Source organism: Artemia sp. Qi Xiang Cuo, chromosome 1, assembly GCF_049724085.1.
Source record: "Artemia sp. Qi Xiang Cuo chromosome 1, ASM4972408v1, whole genome shotgun sequence".
NCBI classification, from domain to species: domain Eukaryota; kingdom Metazoa; phylum Arthropoda; class Branchiopoda; order Anostraca; family Artemiidae; genus Artemia; species Artemia sp. Qi Xiang Cuo.
This window is the reverse complement of record NC_142794.1, coordinates 46716153-46731953: the sequence shown is the minus strand read 5'-3', so window position 1 is coordinate 46731953 and position 15801 is coordinate 46716153. Positions and strand designations below refer to the sequence as shown.

The 15801-nt window shown below is 35.0% G+C and overlaps 1 protein-coding gene across 1 annotated transcript in view; it reads right to left on the bottom strand.

Annotated features, from left to right (window-relative positions):
- Positions 1–15801, bottom strand: part of LOC148956394 (phosphatidylinositol N-acetylglucosaminyltransferase subunit A-like) — a 181843-nt gene that overhangs the window by 99835 nt on the left and 66207 nt on the right. Inside the window, exons 3-4 of the mRNA XM_089090666.1 lie at positions 8936–9115; positions 7989–8044 (exon numbers count right to left, since the gene is read on the bottom strand). Coding sequence (XP_088946792.1) covers positions 7989–8044; positions 8936–9115 — 236 coding nt within the window. The remainder of the gene's footprint in view (positions 1–7988; positions 8045–8935; positions 9116–15801) is intronic.

The following is a 15801-nucleotide window of genomic DNA, read 5'->3' as shown; positions in this document are numbered from 1 at the left end:
GGCTAAGCTAGTCTAACCTAAATTAACCTAACCTAACATAATCTAACCTAACCTAACCATACACCTAACTTTTTGTCTGTCTCTAACCTAATTCAAGGGATTTCAGGAGCGATGGTTGAGGCGGTGGGGGGAGGGGGGGCTACTTAGGCTAAGCTAGTATACAATAAATTAACCTAACCTAATATAAACTAAAATAAACTAATCATACACCTAACTTGTTGTCTGTCTCTAACCTAATTCAAGGTATTTCATGAGCGATGGTTGAGGTGGTGGGGGAGCTCCACACCTAAGAACTTTTCTTTCTCGTACGTAGGCTAAGCTAGTCTACCCTAAATTAACCTAACCTAACATACTCTAACCTAGCCTAACCATACACATAAATTTTTGGTTGTCTCTAACCTAATCTAATCTAACCTAAGTGATGCATACGTAGGTAAATATTTAAATATGTTGAAAATACGTTTCTAGAAATTTTCACGCCCCCTCCTGTGAATTGAGTGCTAGTCACTTTAATTCCCAATCAAATGAGTCATTTTCGATGTTACTCGGACGCGTCCTTCTGTGAGTACTTAGAAAATATAAAATGATACATCCAGGAGATTCTGAAGCCTGAGTCCTCCTCCCCTCGAGTCATTTAAGTCGTAATATCTCTGATTTCGGGGCATATTTCACAATATCTTTTATCATTTTTCCTTCTTTTTTCTTTCTGATTACAGAAGAAGTGTGAAATCACAAACTTGATAAATCGTTCATAGTTTTACAGAAATTATAACGTCCTATTGATGCTCTCCTATGTCCGAAACAAAATCGAACGTAACAATTAATTAATCTGCATTGAAGATGTCTCGTTTGACACAATTAGTCTATGCGATGCAAGAAGTATTGTTTTGAAACCATTCTCCGCGAGTGAAAAGTGGCAACTCTAGTGACTGTTAATTGATATATAGAAAGGTAATTATTGTTCTAAATCAACAGTTTGCACAATTTCGTAAATACATAACCGCTAGGTACGTATATTTAAGAGCTTTGAAAGTCTTTAAAAGTCAGTATATGCTCTAATAGAAGACAAGATAGAAAATAATGGAAATTTCTTCAAATGCAAACCTGGCAAGGTTTGATGAGAGTTCAATAATATGACTTTTCAGTGTTTTTTCCAATGAAAATAAACAAAATACGACGAAAATACGTTCCCATGGTTCTAATTCGTTTACATTAATTATGAAAAAACTTGAAAAATTGATTTTGCGATAAACCTTCAGCTGTAATTTACACTAAAATGACAAGATACTTATCAAAATCATGAAAATTAAAAATGTAAACTGTATATTTCACTGAAATAATAGACTTCTTAATAGTTTAAAATCAATTCACCAAGGGAAGTGGGTTTCTATAATATTGTTTGTGAATGATTAAAAGATGATGAGTGACAGAAAACATTTTGAAACTAAACAAAACTTTAAATTTGGTAAATTGTCAAATGTTGTCAAAATGTAATTTTTTCCTGAAATTGAAACCTCTTAGTTTAACTTAGGTATTGTATCTTTGGTAGATATAATGGTTCAAAAATAAACCATTCCCGTAATACAGGAAATTTAAGTTTGAACAATTATTCGTTATTATTTCATCATATCCTTGGTATAGTCTGGTAGCTCTTTACTTTTACTCGAAAAGTGTCCTCTTGTGGGAAATGCAAAATACGATGAAATTACGTTCCCATGGTTCTAATTCATATCCTTCAATTAGGGGTCAGGTTGTATTTTTTCTAACTTTTGTGTGTTTTCGCAGCAGAATGGCGCATATTTAAAACACTTACCCTTAGCTAGTTGAAAATGTGTATGAATTCTTCATTTTTAGCCGTTTTGCAGAGGTAATAAAGGAATATTTTGTATTTTTTCTAACTTTTGTGTGTTTTCGCAACAGAATGGCTCATATTTAAAACACTTACCCTTAGCTAGTTGAAAATGTGTATGAATTCTTCATTTTTAGCCGTTTTGCAGAGGTAATAAAGGAATATTTTGTATTTTTTCTAACTTTTGTGTGTTTTCGCAAGAGAATGGCTCATATTTAAAACACTTACCCTTAGCTAGTTGAAAATGTGTATGAATTCTTCATTTTTAGCCGTTTTGCAGAGGTAATAAAGGAATATTTTGTATTTTTTCTAACTTTTGTGTGTTTTCGCAACATAATGGATCATATTTAAAACACTTACCCTTAGCTAGTTGAAAATGTGTATGAATTCTTCATTTTTATCCGTATTGCAGAGGTAATAAAGGAATATTTTGTATTTTGTCTAACTGTTGTGTGTTTTCGCAATAGAATGGCTCATATTTAAAACACTTACCCTTAGCTAGTTGAAAATGTGTATGAATTCTTCATTTTTAGCCGTTTTGCAGAGGTAATAAAGGAATATTTTGTATTTTTTCTAACTTTTGTGTGTTTTCGCAACAGAATGGCTCATATTTAAAACACTTACCCTTAGCTAGTTGAAAATGTGTATGAATTCTTCATTTTTAGCCGTTTTGCAGAGGTAATAAAGGAATATTTTGTATTTTTTCTAACTTTTGTGTGTTTTCGCAACAGAATGGCTCATATTTAAAACACTTACCCTTAGCTAGTTGAAAATGTGTATGAATTCTTCATTTTTAGCCGTTTTGCAGAGGTAATAAAGGATTATTTTGTATTTTTTCAAACTTTTGTGTGTTTTTGCCAAAGAATGGCTCATATTTAAAACACTGGCCCTTAGCCAGTTGAAAATGGGTATGAATTCTTATTTTTTACCTGTATTGCATAGGTAATAATAGAATATTTTGTATTTTTTCTACCTTTTGTGGGTTTTCAAAACAGAATAGCTCAGATTTGAAACACTTGCCCTAAGGTAATAGAAAGTGCGTATGACTGCTTAATTTTTACTTATAGTGAAGAGATAATAATTGATTATGTATTAATTTTTCTAACATCTTTTTTATTTCTAACCAGTCTGTCTCATCTTTAAATCACATAAAATTATATATTTGAAAATGTGTATGACTTCTAATACATTAGCTGTCGTGCCGAGGTACTCCAGTTATATTTTGTATTTTTTCTAACTTTTGTGTGTTTTTAAAGCAGAATGGCTAATATTTAAAAAACTGTCCAATGGCTAGTTGAAATTATGTATAAAATCTTACTTTTGACATGATGTTAATAGTTAAGAAATGTTTATATATTTAAAGTTAGAACTGGTTTTAGTTTTCGCTATAGAATTGACAATAGTTAAAACATTTACCCTTAGCTAGTTGAAAATGTGTTTGAATTCTTCATTTTTAGCCGTTTTTCAGAGGTCATAAAGGATCATTTTGCATTTTTTCTAACTTTTGTATGTTTTCGCAACAGAATGGCTCATATTTAAAACACTTACCCTTAGCTAGTTGAAAATGTGTATGAATTCTTCATTTTTAGCCGTTTTGCAGAGGTAATAAAGGAATATTTTGTATTTTTTCTAACTTTTGTGTGTTTTCGCAACAGAATGGCTCATATTTAAAACACTTACCCTTAGCTAGTTGAAAATGTGTATGAATTCTTCATTTTTAGCCGTTTTGCAGAGGTAATAAAGGAATATTTTGTATTTTTTCTAACTTTTGTGTGTTTTCGCAACAGAATGGCTCATATTTAAAACACTTACCCTTAGCTAGTTGAAAATGTGTATGAATTCTTCATTTTTATCCGTTTTGCAGAGGTAATACAGGAATATTTTGCATTTTTTCTAACTTTTGTGTGTTTTTACAATAGATTGGCTCATATTTACAACACTTACCCTTAGCTAGTTGAAAATGTGTATGAATATTTAATTGTTACCTGTTTTGCAGATGTAAAAAAGTAACATGTTGTATTTTTTATATCTATTCTGTGTTTTAGCAACAGTATGTCTAATATTTAAAACACTTACCCTTAGCTAGTTGTAAATGTGTATGAATTCTTAATTTGTAGGCACATTGCAGAGGTAATAAAGGAACATTCTGCATTTTTTCTAACTTTTGTGTGTTTTCGCAACAGAATGGCTCATATTTAAAACACTTACCCTTAGCTAGTTGAAAATGTGTATGAATTCTTCATTTTTAGCCGTATTGCAGAGGTAATAACGGAATATTTTGTATTTTTCTAACTTTTGTGTGTTTTCGTAACAGGATGGCTCATATTTGAAACACTTACCCTTAGCTAGTTGAAAATGTGTATGAATTCTTCATTTTTAGCCGTTTTGCAGAGGTAATAAAGGAATATTTTGTATTTTTTCTAACTTTTGTGTGTTTTCGCAACAGAATGGCTCATATTTAAAACACTTACCCTTAGCTAGTTGAAAATGTGTATGAATTCTTCATTTTTAGCCGTTTTGCAGAGGTAATAAAGGAATATTTTGTATTTTTTCTAACTTTTGTGTGTTTTCGCAATAGAATGTCTCAAATTTAAAAAAATAACAAATATATATTTTTAATTGTTTTATAATTATACATTTATTGCATATGATCATTTGTAATAAAGTTTTAGATTTTATTTGGTAGTTCTATTGCCTGATTTCGCAACAGACTTGCTAATATATAAAACACTTACCCTTAGCTAGTTGAAAATGTGTATGAATTTTTCATATTTACCCGTATTTCAGAGGTAATAAAGGAATATTTTGTATTTTTTCTAACTTTTGTGTGTTTTCGCAACAGAATGACTCATATTTAAAACACTTACCCATAGCTAGTTGAAAATGTGTATGTATTCGTAATCGTGACCTATAGTGCCCAGGTACTACATGAATATTTTGCATTTGTTCTACGGTTTTTGGGTTTATAAAGCATAATGGCACAGACTTTATACATTTACCATTCTATATGTGAAAATGTGCATGAATTCTTACTTTTTACACGTATAGCCGAGGCAATAATGAAATATTTTGTATTTTTCTAACTTTTGTGTGTTTTCGCAACAGAATGGATCATATTTAAAACACTTACCCTTAGCTAGTTGAAAATGTGTATGAATTCTTCATTTTTACCCGTATTATACTACAAGCAGTTTTTCCCCAGTTATGTTGACAATCCTCGTCTGAATAACTTTCTAGTGGAAAATATCCTCTCAGACCTATACAGCATTGATTTCAGTGCCCTAAGAGTAAAGTACTTAAAAATGTATTTAAATTTGTTTATTAATAAAATGCATGTATATATACACAACAATGTCTTTAAATCTTCAATTTAGATTTCTTCATCTTCGATGTATAGGCAACTGTCGTGAACCACTAATGCTGGTAAATCATTTGGATTCACTGTATATCAATCTTGATTGGCTGCACAGTCAGGGTCACATTTTCTACAGTACAATGTAAATTCACTCTTGTCATATCTCTTTGTATAGTCAATGCTACTATTTACATTCATATTATGAAATTCACGAGTTTCAATCTGTCTATTTGAAGCAATATCACATACAGTGTTTTCAAGTGGTGAATCACATTCGGTAACTGCCAAATAAAAATCACTTGGTTTATAGTCATAGTAGGCAGTGTCATCACAGCGATGACGTAGAAACCAAATTGTCTTGTTACCCCAACAGTTGAATCGTAGACCAGATTCCTCTTCCCAGAATAATTTAAATCCATGACGATACCAATCTCGTAGAAATAAACTAAAATTACGTTTAGGATTCTTTCCAATCATAGCGGGGGAAGTATTCTCCCACTGATCACATTTATCATAGTGACAATTGGAGCACAGGTGCCCTCTAGGATGAGAGTCACACACCTCCTCAAGACATGAATTACATCCTTTAATTTGTACTGCATAGCCTCTTTGTAATTTACAAGATTTACATAATTTACACTTTTCACTATAGTCATCAATAATTGTACAATTCTCACATTTATTCCAAGGGCCAAGAGTGTATATGCACACCGGGCATAAATATAACATTTTCCGGTTTCCGATATCAAGTCACTCACAACTAAAACGAAACTGATCCTCTCCGTTCGATAAATTCAATGAGAGGGAAATGGGGGAGAGAGGAGTAGCTCTGTAACGTTAGCTCTTTCGAATGATGGAAGAGCCATCTACATTGAATCCATTGGCAATATTTTCAAAAGTATATCCACAATGTGATTCTGCTTTGTTCCAATTAATATAACAATAAATTGACTATAAGCATTTGAGTCACATTTTAAAAGTTTCATACAATAGTCTAATGGAGGAGAATCATTCCCCATTATATTGTCAAGTGCTCCCTGACATGAGAATATCCTGCGTTTAAGAGATAACCCGAGAAAAACATCATCCAAAATCAAAATGTTTTTCCATAAACACTAGATTGAATCTAGTTTTCTTTTTCACAAATTTACTCTTTTTTAATTTCTTTCACTCTGACTTCTGACTCTAGACTGAGAATTGTTCGTTAGCCCTAACAAGAAAAGAAAGAAAACATTTTCAATTTCGAGATAATTTTATTGAATAATTACAACAACATCAAGAATATAGAACAAATACAATTAGCTATAGCTTTTATTGTCCTCGTTATGTTTCACTATTACACTTAAAACACGTTGAAGTCTATTCACAAGTGATATATCAACTTTTGCGGCAAAACCTAATTGATCCTCCATTTTAAATTTGCTCAAGGATATTATATATCTTGCATATACTGCATCCCATTCCAGACAAAGCCGCGATCCTTTCATAATTTCCACCGCAATGTTTGGTGCTCTTGTACTATTATCATCAACTCCATTATCAACTTCTAATAGTGTAAACATTCCACTCATTATTACAAATATATATCCAAATGAGTAAAGTCAAAACTGTTCTTCTCACTCCTTGAATTCTATTCACAGACTAATAAAAATATAACAAAAATTCTTTCCTTATATTCCCTCTGCCGCTACTATGTAAACAAGCCCTCTGATTGGCTGAGAAGGAAACATGTGATCTAACTGTTTCCGGGAAACTCATAACATTTGGCTTGAACAACAACAACAAATAAATCGACCTTGACATTCGCTGAGAGCGTGCACTTACAACAACAACAACAAATAAATCGACCTTGGAAAAAGAGGTCATTGACCCCATTAACCACGTGTTCTCCCTAATGACTCTATGCCCATATTTGGTGTGGGCGTGGGAGTCAATAAGGCCCTTCTACTCATATTGTATCTGAAAAATAGTTTTTCATTGTATATGAAAAAATGTCTTGTAGATTAACTTCTTCCGCAACACGAATAACCTGCTTCTTGATTATAGACAACTAAATATTATCAGATGATAGTCCTCAAAACTTTTGCAAGGGTAAAATGCTATATTTTTAACAAATTCACAGCCATAGGGGAATCAGCTATATTGAGATGTGTGACATGGTTGTCTGCTTAAATGTATAAATCTAGAAAGCTCAACACTTCAAATATGGATCCTCTATTATAGATGCTGAACTCAATGTCATTGGTTTTGTCTTAGAGATTTCTATTGAGCATGGCCCATGCATGGGAAGGTCAATTTTCTTGCTGATTAACTTGTTTCTCCGGAAGAGTACGATATTTCCGGGTGACAGAGACCTAAAAACAGTGGCGGATCCAGGGGGCGCGTGCCCCCCTAACGTAGTATAAAGTAGTGTAATTTACTTAATTAACGCTAGTTTGCAGTAATTAAACTTGCTCCTAACGTAATTTTATCGTATCAACCTATTTTGCACCCCCCCCCCCTCCCCCTAAAAAATCCTGGATCCGCCCTTGCATAAAAATCATCAAAAGATAGTTCCTGAAACTACATTTAAGTGATAATATCTCATATTTTTGGCCACTTTAAGACATCTCTACGCCTCCTCTGCCAACAAAACGTACACCTTTCTTAACCCAAGGAATTATCTCTGGAAGTTTCAAGATAATCGGGCGCTCATGATCACATACTGAACCCCCCCCCCCCCTTTCCGTTTTAAAATGTATGTGTAAGCACTGGGCCAACTGCATAGCTTACGACCCCAGTCACAGCGGTTCTGGGTTCTGTAAAAATCTAGCAAACTCCACTCCTCCTATATGAGTCCTCTGTAATACATGCTGAGCTAAATGTCGTTAGCTTTGTCTTAGAGATTTTCATTGAGCATGGTTCTTATAAGAGAGCATCACTTTTCTTGTAAGTTAACTTGTTTCACCAGAAGATTAACATACTTCCAGGTGACAGAAATCTAAAAATCACTAGAAGATAGTTCCTGAAGCTTTATTTTGCAAAAATATGATATATTAAAAGATAATATATCATATTATTACTCATTTTAGGACCCTTCCCCGTCAAAACAAAATATAAAATTTTCTTAGCCCAAGGAATAATTTTTGGATGTTTCAAGATAATCAGGTACTCTGGATCAAATTCTAAAACCCCTCTTTTCCACTATAAAATATATGTTTAAGCACTGGGCTCGCTGCACAATTTATAACCCCAGTCCCAGCGGTTGTGAGGGAAAAGCCATCATTGGAGACATATGAGTCTTTTGAAAATTATGAAGAAGGTTCAAAAGAACTAGCCAGAAAGCAAGTTGTTTTTTGTGTGTGAAAAACTAGCAAACTCCGCCCCTCCTATATGAGTCCTCTATAATACATGCTGAGCTAAATGTCCTTAGTTTTGTCTTAGAGATTTTCATTGAGCATGGTTCTTATATGAGAACATCACTTTTCTTGTAAATTAACTTGTTTCGCCAGAAGAGTAACATACTTCCAGGTGACAGAAATCAAAAAATCATCAGAAGATAGTTCCTGAAACTTCAAGGTCCGCGTGGGTTGGCGTTTGATCAGGGGGTTGCATCAGATAATGACAGCATTAAAATTTTTAATTTACTGATTAAATTATGGGTGTAAAATATACCTAGACTTACGGCCTTTTAACTGCTTGGAGGGAGAGGGGCTCTTAAATAGCAATTAAAAAATGAAATGAAGGATTACCTTCAGTTGAAGAAGACGACCAACTAAAAGAGCTTCATGAGCTAAGGAGGAAAAGGCAGAGTGACAATGGACAATCTGTATCTGCTCTTCCAAAAGAACGTCACGAATGAGGGGTAAGGCTCCAAAAACAGTTGGTAGAGTATTATTGTCACAGAACGGTTTTAAGGGTAAGTAGTGAGCCTGCAAGTAAATCTAAATAAAAATTTTATAAGCGAGCCATTCAAAAGCCAAACTAATTAAGTGACAGTTTCAAGTTTTATTATATTATGTATCAAAGCTTTTAGATGATCTTAACATATCATAGACGTAAAAAATTGTCTAAAAATAAATTTTAAAGCCGAAAATTACATAAAGATTTTGATGATTAATAGTTTAAAATTTTTAATTCAAGCTCATTTAAAATTCCCTAGGTGATATCAACTTACACATTCCGAATCAAATCACACATTCTCAAAAATCAGATCCATACACACAAGACACAGGCAAACATGCACAAACGCCCACGCGCACAAATACATACACACAAAAAGTCTGAAACATTTCCCCGAGCCCTATTATCACTTTACTTTCTAAAACATTAAGATTATGTTATTTCACGAGCTATGACTCATGAGATCTTTTGAGTACGTGTTCCTGTATTTCTTCTACTATTATTCTTATTCTTATTTATTGAAAACCTGTCACATACAAAAAGGACGGAGCATTGAAAATTGAAGGGAAAAAAAGCAAACAAACAAAAACTCACAACTAAATACTTATAGAGACGGTAACAATATTGCTACAGACACGACTGAAACAGTAATACAATATATACTTACATGATACCGATGCAAGGACCTTAGTATTTCCCTCATATACATAATAGCTTCTGTTCGTTAAAATTCTTATGTTGCTCCTTACTTTCATTAAAAAAATTATTTAATTTCTGATTGTTTTTAAATAATGCCGGGTATCTAGCTCCCCCTCCATGAAAGTTTCTCCCCCCCCCCTGAAAAATTCCACCATGGAAAGATCCTCCCATGTTTGGGAGGATCCAACCCCCCTTCCCACCAGACCCCCCCCTCCCCACTAAACGCCCTCATAAAATATCTGTATACTTCCCAATACTATATTTAAACAATGAGCCAAGTTCATAGCTTGGAGCCCTTCCCCCAGGGGCTGTAGGGGGTCTAGTCATCCTCAAAGACACAGTTATTAGATATTTCGACTATAATGAGCAAAAGAGCTATCCGAAAATTTTGTTCGAAAGATTTTGGTAAAAAAAAAGGGCGTGGGGGGGCTATCTGCCCGTCAGTATTTTTGTTCACTTAAAAAGGACACAAGAACTTTTGATTTTCGATCAAATGAGCCCTATTCCGATTTTCAAGTATCACTGGTTCGATACAATCACTCCTGGGAAAAACAAACAAACAAATAAACATGCATCCATGATCTCGCTCCTGGCAAAAAATGCAAAATTCCACATTTTTGTATATACTACTACTACTAACAACTCACCGCAACACCAAACCGCCCGAGACCAACACAGCTACGCACGCTCCTTCTCCATCCCAATCTGATCAAAGCCTCCCTCTTTACATCCTCCCAGGAAGTTCCTCTTTCCCTTATATCTTTCTTTATGACATCCTCCCACCCCAACCTTGGACAAATTGCTTGCCGTTAAGTCCTAGAAGGTTGGCGGCAAAGGACACTCTTCGGCAATCTATCATCCTTCATCCACAGAACGTGCCCTAGTCATTTCAACCTTTCTATCATTATAGCCCTAGAAAAGAGGATTGAACCACACTTTTCGTACATCCTACTGTTTGAAATATGGTTAGTCAGTCAGCCGGGTAGCCAGAACAATCCGTAAGCAATTTCTTTGGAAAATATGTACCAAACCTTCCTCCGTTTTTCGGGGCGCCCATACTTCAGAACCGTATTTGACCACTGTACCTTCCAATATTCTAATCTTGTTTGACAACCTTATCTTCCTATTCTTCCTTACTTATTTCAATTGTGAAAAAACACCCGGGCCTTGGCTATTCTACTTTTAATATCTTTAGTGCACCCACCGTCTTTACTAAAATGATGCTGTCCACTTGATCCATCTTTTCGCTACCCAATGTTATCTTTTCATCTTCACTTATTCCAAACCTTAGTCTTCTTAACATTAATTTTCAAACCTATTCTAGCATCCTGAGCACCCAAAACCTCTAAAAGTCCATTCATTTTGCTGACACTTTCATCTAGGATGCTTAAATCATCAGCATAATCTAAGTCCAGGAAAGTTTTTTCTTCTCATTTGATTCCGTGTTCTCCCATTGCCTTTCCTCTGCTCCTTAAGACAAAGTCCATCGAAATGATCCATATAAAGGAGGATACAACACAACCCTGCTTAACTCCCGATTTAATACGAAACCAGCAGCTAACCTTATTTCCTACCTTAACCAATGTTTCCACTTCTACCGATTTTTCGGGAGATCTACCGAATTTCTAATCAATCTCCCGACAAAAAAAGAAGATACCGAATCTCCCGAATATATCCAGAAAACTTAATTCCCGAAACATTTTACTTTGTGATCATTCTTTTTTTTCTTTTTTTTTTACCTGGCCGTTGCCTGTGGTCTTTTAGGGATTTTTCCTAACGTCCCAGGCAATTGAGGCGCTGCGATTTGAATTTATTGGCATAGGTATGAACATTGCCCATTATCCATTCCAAGGTGGTTGCATTGATTTTCTGTTTTTGATCATTTAAATACCTTCAAGGTTTGTAATTAACTAATTATTTTCAATTCATAAACTAACCACAGGTGTTGGCTTGTACCAAGAAGACGGGAACTAGCACTATGTTGGTCCAGCTGACTCATTAGGTTCAAAAGTATCCAGAGTTACGACAAATTAAAGAAATATGACAAAAATTAGACTTTGTCTGCAGTTGCTCTGTAGAACTGAAGCGGTTTGCTTCAAATGATCCAATAAAAGAAACAGAGACGAAAATTGCAGCATTTTGAAAACAATTTATGATTTTTCTGGTTGACAAGTTAGTCCCATTCCTGAAAAATATGCCGGATACTCGTAAGAATGTTACTGATAAAGAAAGACTGGGTAAGCAGAAAGTGACGAATATAGTCCGCCAGGGCCCGTCAGTGTACTTAATGTCCCTTCTAAACCCATTTTAGAAGTTGAAGTACCCATCCTTTTCACCCACAACTTTACTTTACAACTTTTTGGATACCTCAACACCAAGAAATACCTTTCAAAAGACATTTCAGAGCAACTTCTTTTCTTAATGTTCATTCTAAACCCATTTTCCAACTTGAAGTACCCATCCTTTTCACCCACAACTTTACTTTACAGCTTTTTCGGATACCTCAACACCAAGAAATACTTTTCAAAGACCATTTCAGAGCAAGTTCTTTTCTTAATGTTCATTCTAAACCCATTTTACAAGTTGAAGTACCCATCCTTTTCACCCACAACTTTACTTTACAGCTTTTTCGGATACCTCAACACCAAGAAATACCTTTCAAAAGACATTTCAGAGCAAGTTCTTTTCTTAATGTCCCTTCTAAACCCATTTTCCAACTTGAAGTACCCATCCTTTTCACCCACAAATCTACTTTACAGGTTTTGGATACCTCAACACCAAGAAATACTTTTCAAAGACCATTTCAGAGCAAGTTCCTTTCTTAATGTCCATTCTAAACCCATTTTCCAACTTGAAGAATACATTCTTTTCACACACAACTATACTTTACAGCTTTTTGGATAACCAAACACCAAGAAATTCTATTCAAAAGACATTTCAGAGTAAGATCTTTTCTTAATCTCCTTCCTAAAACCCTTCTCCAACTTGAACTGGCCCTCCCTTTCACTCACAACTATACTTTTCAGCTTTTTGGATACCTGGACCCCAAGAATTACTTCTCTAAATGCATTTCAAAGCAAGTTCTTTTCTGATTGTTCATTCTAAACCCATTTTCCAACTTGAAGAACCCATCCTTTTCACCCACAACTTTACTTTACAGCTTTTGGATATCTCAACACCAAGAAATACTTTTCAAAAGACATTTCAGAGCAAGTTCTTTTCTTAATGTCCCTTCTAAACCCATTTTACAACTTGAAGCATCCATTCTTTTCACCCACAACTTTACTTTACAGCTTTTTGGATACCCAAACACCAAGAAATACCTTTCCAAAAGCATTTTAGAGCAAGGTCCTTTCTTAATGCCCCTTCTAAGCCTTCTAAGAAAATGGGTTTAGAAGGGACATTAAGAAAAGAACTTGCTCTGAAATGTCTTTTGAAAGGTATTTCTTAGTGTTGAGGTATCCGAAAAAGCTGTAAAGTAAAGTTGTGGGTGAAAAGGATGGGTACTTCAACTTGTAAAATGGGTTTAGAATGAACATTAAGAAAAGAACTTGCTCTGAAATGGTCTTTGAAAAGTATTTCTTGGTGTTGAGGTATCCGAAAAAGCTGTAAAGTAAAGTTGTGGGCGAAAAGTATGGGTACTTCAAGTTGGAAAATTGGTTTAGAAGGAACAGTAAGAAAAGAGATTGCTCTGAAATGTCTTTTGAAAACTATTGCCTGATATTGAGGTATCCAAAAAGCTATAAAGTAAAGTTGTGGTGAAAGGATTGGTACTTCAACTTGTAAAAAAGGGTTAGGGAATGACATTATGAATGGAACTTGTTCTGAAAAGATATAATAAAGTGCACAAAAAAGTATTAACAAAATGGGGAGGGGACTCTTGGGGGGCCCGGGGAGGGTCTTGGGGGGTCTGGGGGGCCCTTGAGGGCCGGGTGGTCCTTTGGGAGCCCGGTGGACCTTTGGAGACCGGGTGTGGGCCTTTGGGGTCCGGGGGCGGGTCTTGGGGGGTCTGGGGGCCCTTGAGGACCGAGGGGTCCTTGGGGAGCCCGGGGGACCTGTGGAGACCGGGGGAGGGCCTTTAGAGACCCAGACAAGTCGTGTGAGGAACTGGGGGCCCTTGAGGGCCGAGTGGTCCGTTGGGAGTCCGGGGGACCTTTGGGGTTGGGGTAGAGGACCTCACAACACTGTTCAAATGGATTTTGTGTAGTATAACGACCACAGATTTTCACCCTCAAATCCTCTTCTAAAATCCTCTTTTAAAATCATCTTTTAAAATGTCTCTAACTGTTCTCGCCGAAATAATTCCCTAAAATGTTTAAAACGGTTTCGCCCAAATAACCCCTAATCGTAACTTCAGCGTGTTCCTTTTGTTTTGGCATCTCTGCGCTGTCACATTTGAAATTACTAAGAAACCTGATTCCCGTGTTAATCTATTCATCACTAAGATGTTTCTTGGAGAATTGTTTCCATGGCAATGTTTATTAATATCTTTTGGAGTTCGACCAGTAGAATTTTTTCCGAGGCAAAGACATTAATGACTTGGATCTATTCCTGGAGAATCGTTTCTAGGCGAAAATTTTTAATGTCTGACAGATGATGTCATTGGTAGATCTGTCAAGAAACGGGAATTAATTTATTGTTTCTAAGGGGAATTATTGATTCACGAAAGGGGAATTGAGGTCGACAGCACAGGTGTTCCAAATTCCCAATGACGGCATAACATTCGCCTCGAGCGTGCACTTGGCCAAAACAACAACAACAGCAAATAAATCGACCTTTGGAAATTTAGGTCATTGACCCATTAACGACGTGTTCTCCCTAGGGAGGCTATGCCCATATTTGGTGCCCCGTTCGGAGTCGAAAGGGCCTTTCTACTTATATAAGACAACCAGAGTGGTTTTTGAGGCAACATCCGTTTTTAGGCGACTGGTTCTTCTGATTTTTTGGAAGATTGCCTTAACTCAAGAGTAGTTTGTTATTAAAAAATTGGATACTACAATCAGAATTGTTTGATTGACATTTGCAAAAAGGGGTAAGGGATTTGCGAATTGGAGCGTAACTCGAGAGTAGTTTGTTATTAAAAGATTGAATGCTACAATCAGAATTGTTTGATTGACATTTGCAAAAAAGGGGTAAGGGATTTGCGAATTGGAGTGTAACTCGAGAGTAGTATGTTATTAAAAAATTGAATGCTGCAATCAGAATTGTTTGACTGACATTTGCAAAAAGGGGTAAGGGATTTGCGAATTGGAGTGTAACTCGAGAGTAGTTTGTTTTTGCAGTAAACTCTTAGTTTTTTGTAAGAAAATTATGGAAAATACAATTCTCTGGTGCAAATCTGAAACTTTAGTCTATTTTTGGATCGAAAAATAAACTATTTCTGTAAAATCTGAGCTAATAAGGGTTTTTGGCCACAAACTCTATTTTTTTGTAAGAAAATTAGGGAAAATACGATTCGTTGGCTCATAGGTGAAAATTAAGTCCAGTTATGGATCGAAAAATAAACTATTTCTATAAAATCTAAACTAATAAGGGTTTTTTCCGTAAACTCTAGTTTTTTGTAAGAAAATTATGGAAAATACAATTGTCTGGTTCAAATCTGAAACTTTAGTCTATTTTTGGATCGAAAAATAAACTATTTCTGTAAAATCTGAGCTAATAAGGGTTTTTGGCCGTAAACTCTAGTTTTTTGTAAGAAAAATATGGAAAATGAAATTTTCTGGTTCAAATCTGAAACTTTAGTCTATTTTTGGATCAAAAAATAAAACTATTTCTATAAAATCTGAGCTAAAAAGGGTTTTTGACCGTAAACTCTAGTTTTTTTTTGTAAGAAAATTATGGAAAATACAATTCGTTGGCTCATAGGTGAAAATTAAGTCCAGTTATGGATCGAAAAATAAACTATTTCTTTAAAATCTGAGCTAATACGTTTTTTTTGCAGTAAACTCTAGTTTTTTGCAAGAAAATTATGGAAAATACAATTCTCTGGTGCAAATCTGAAACTTTAGTCTATTTT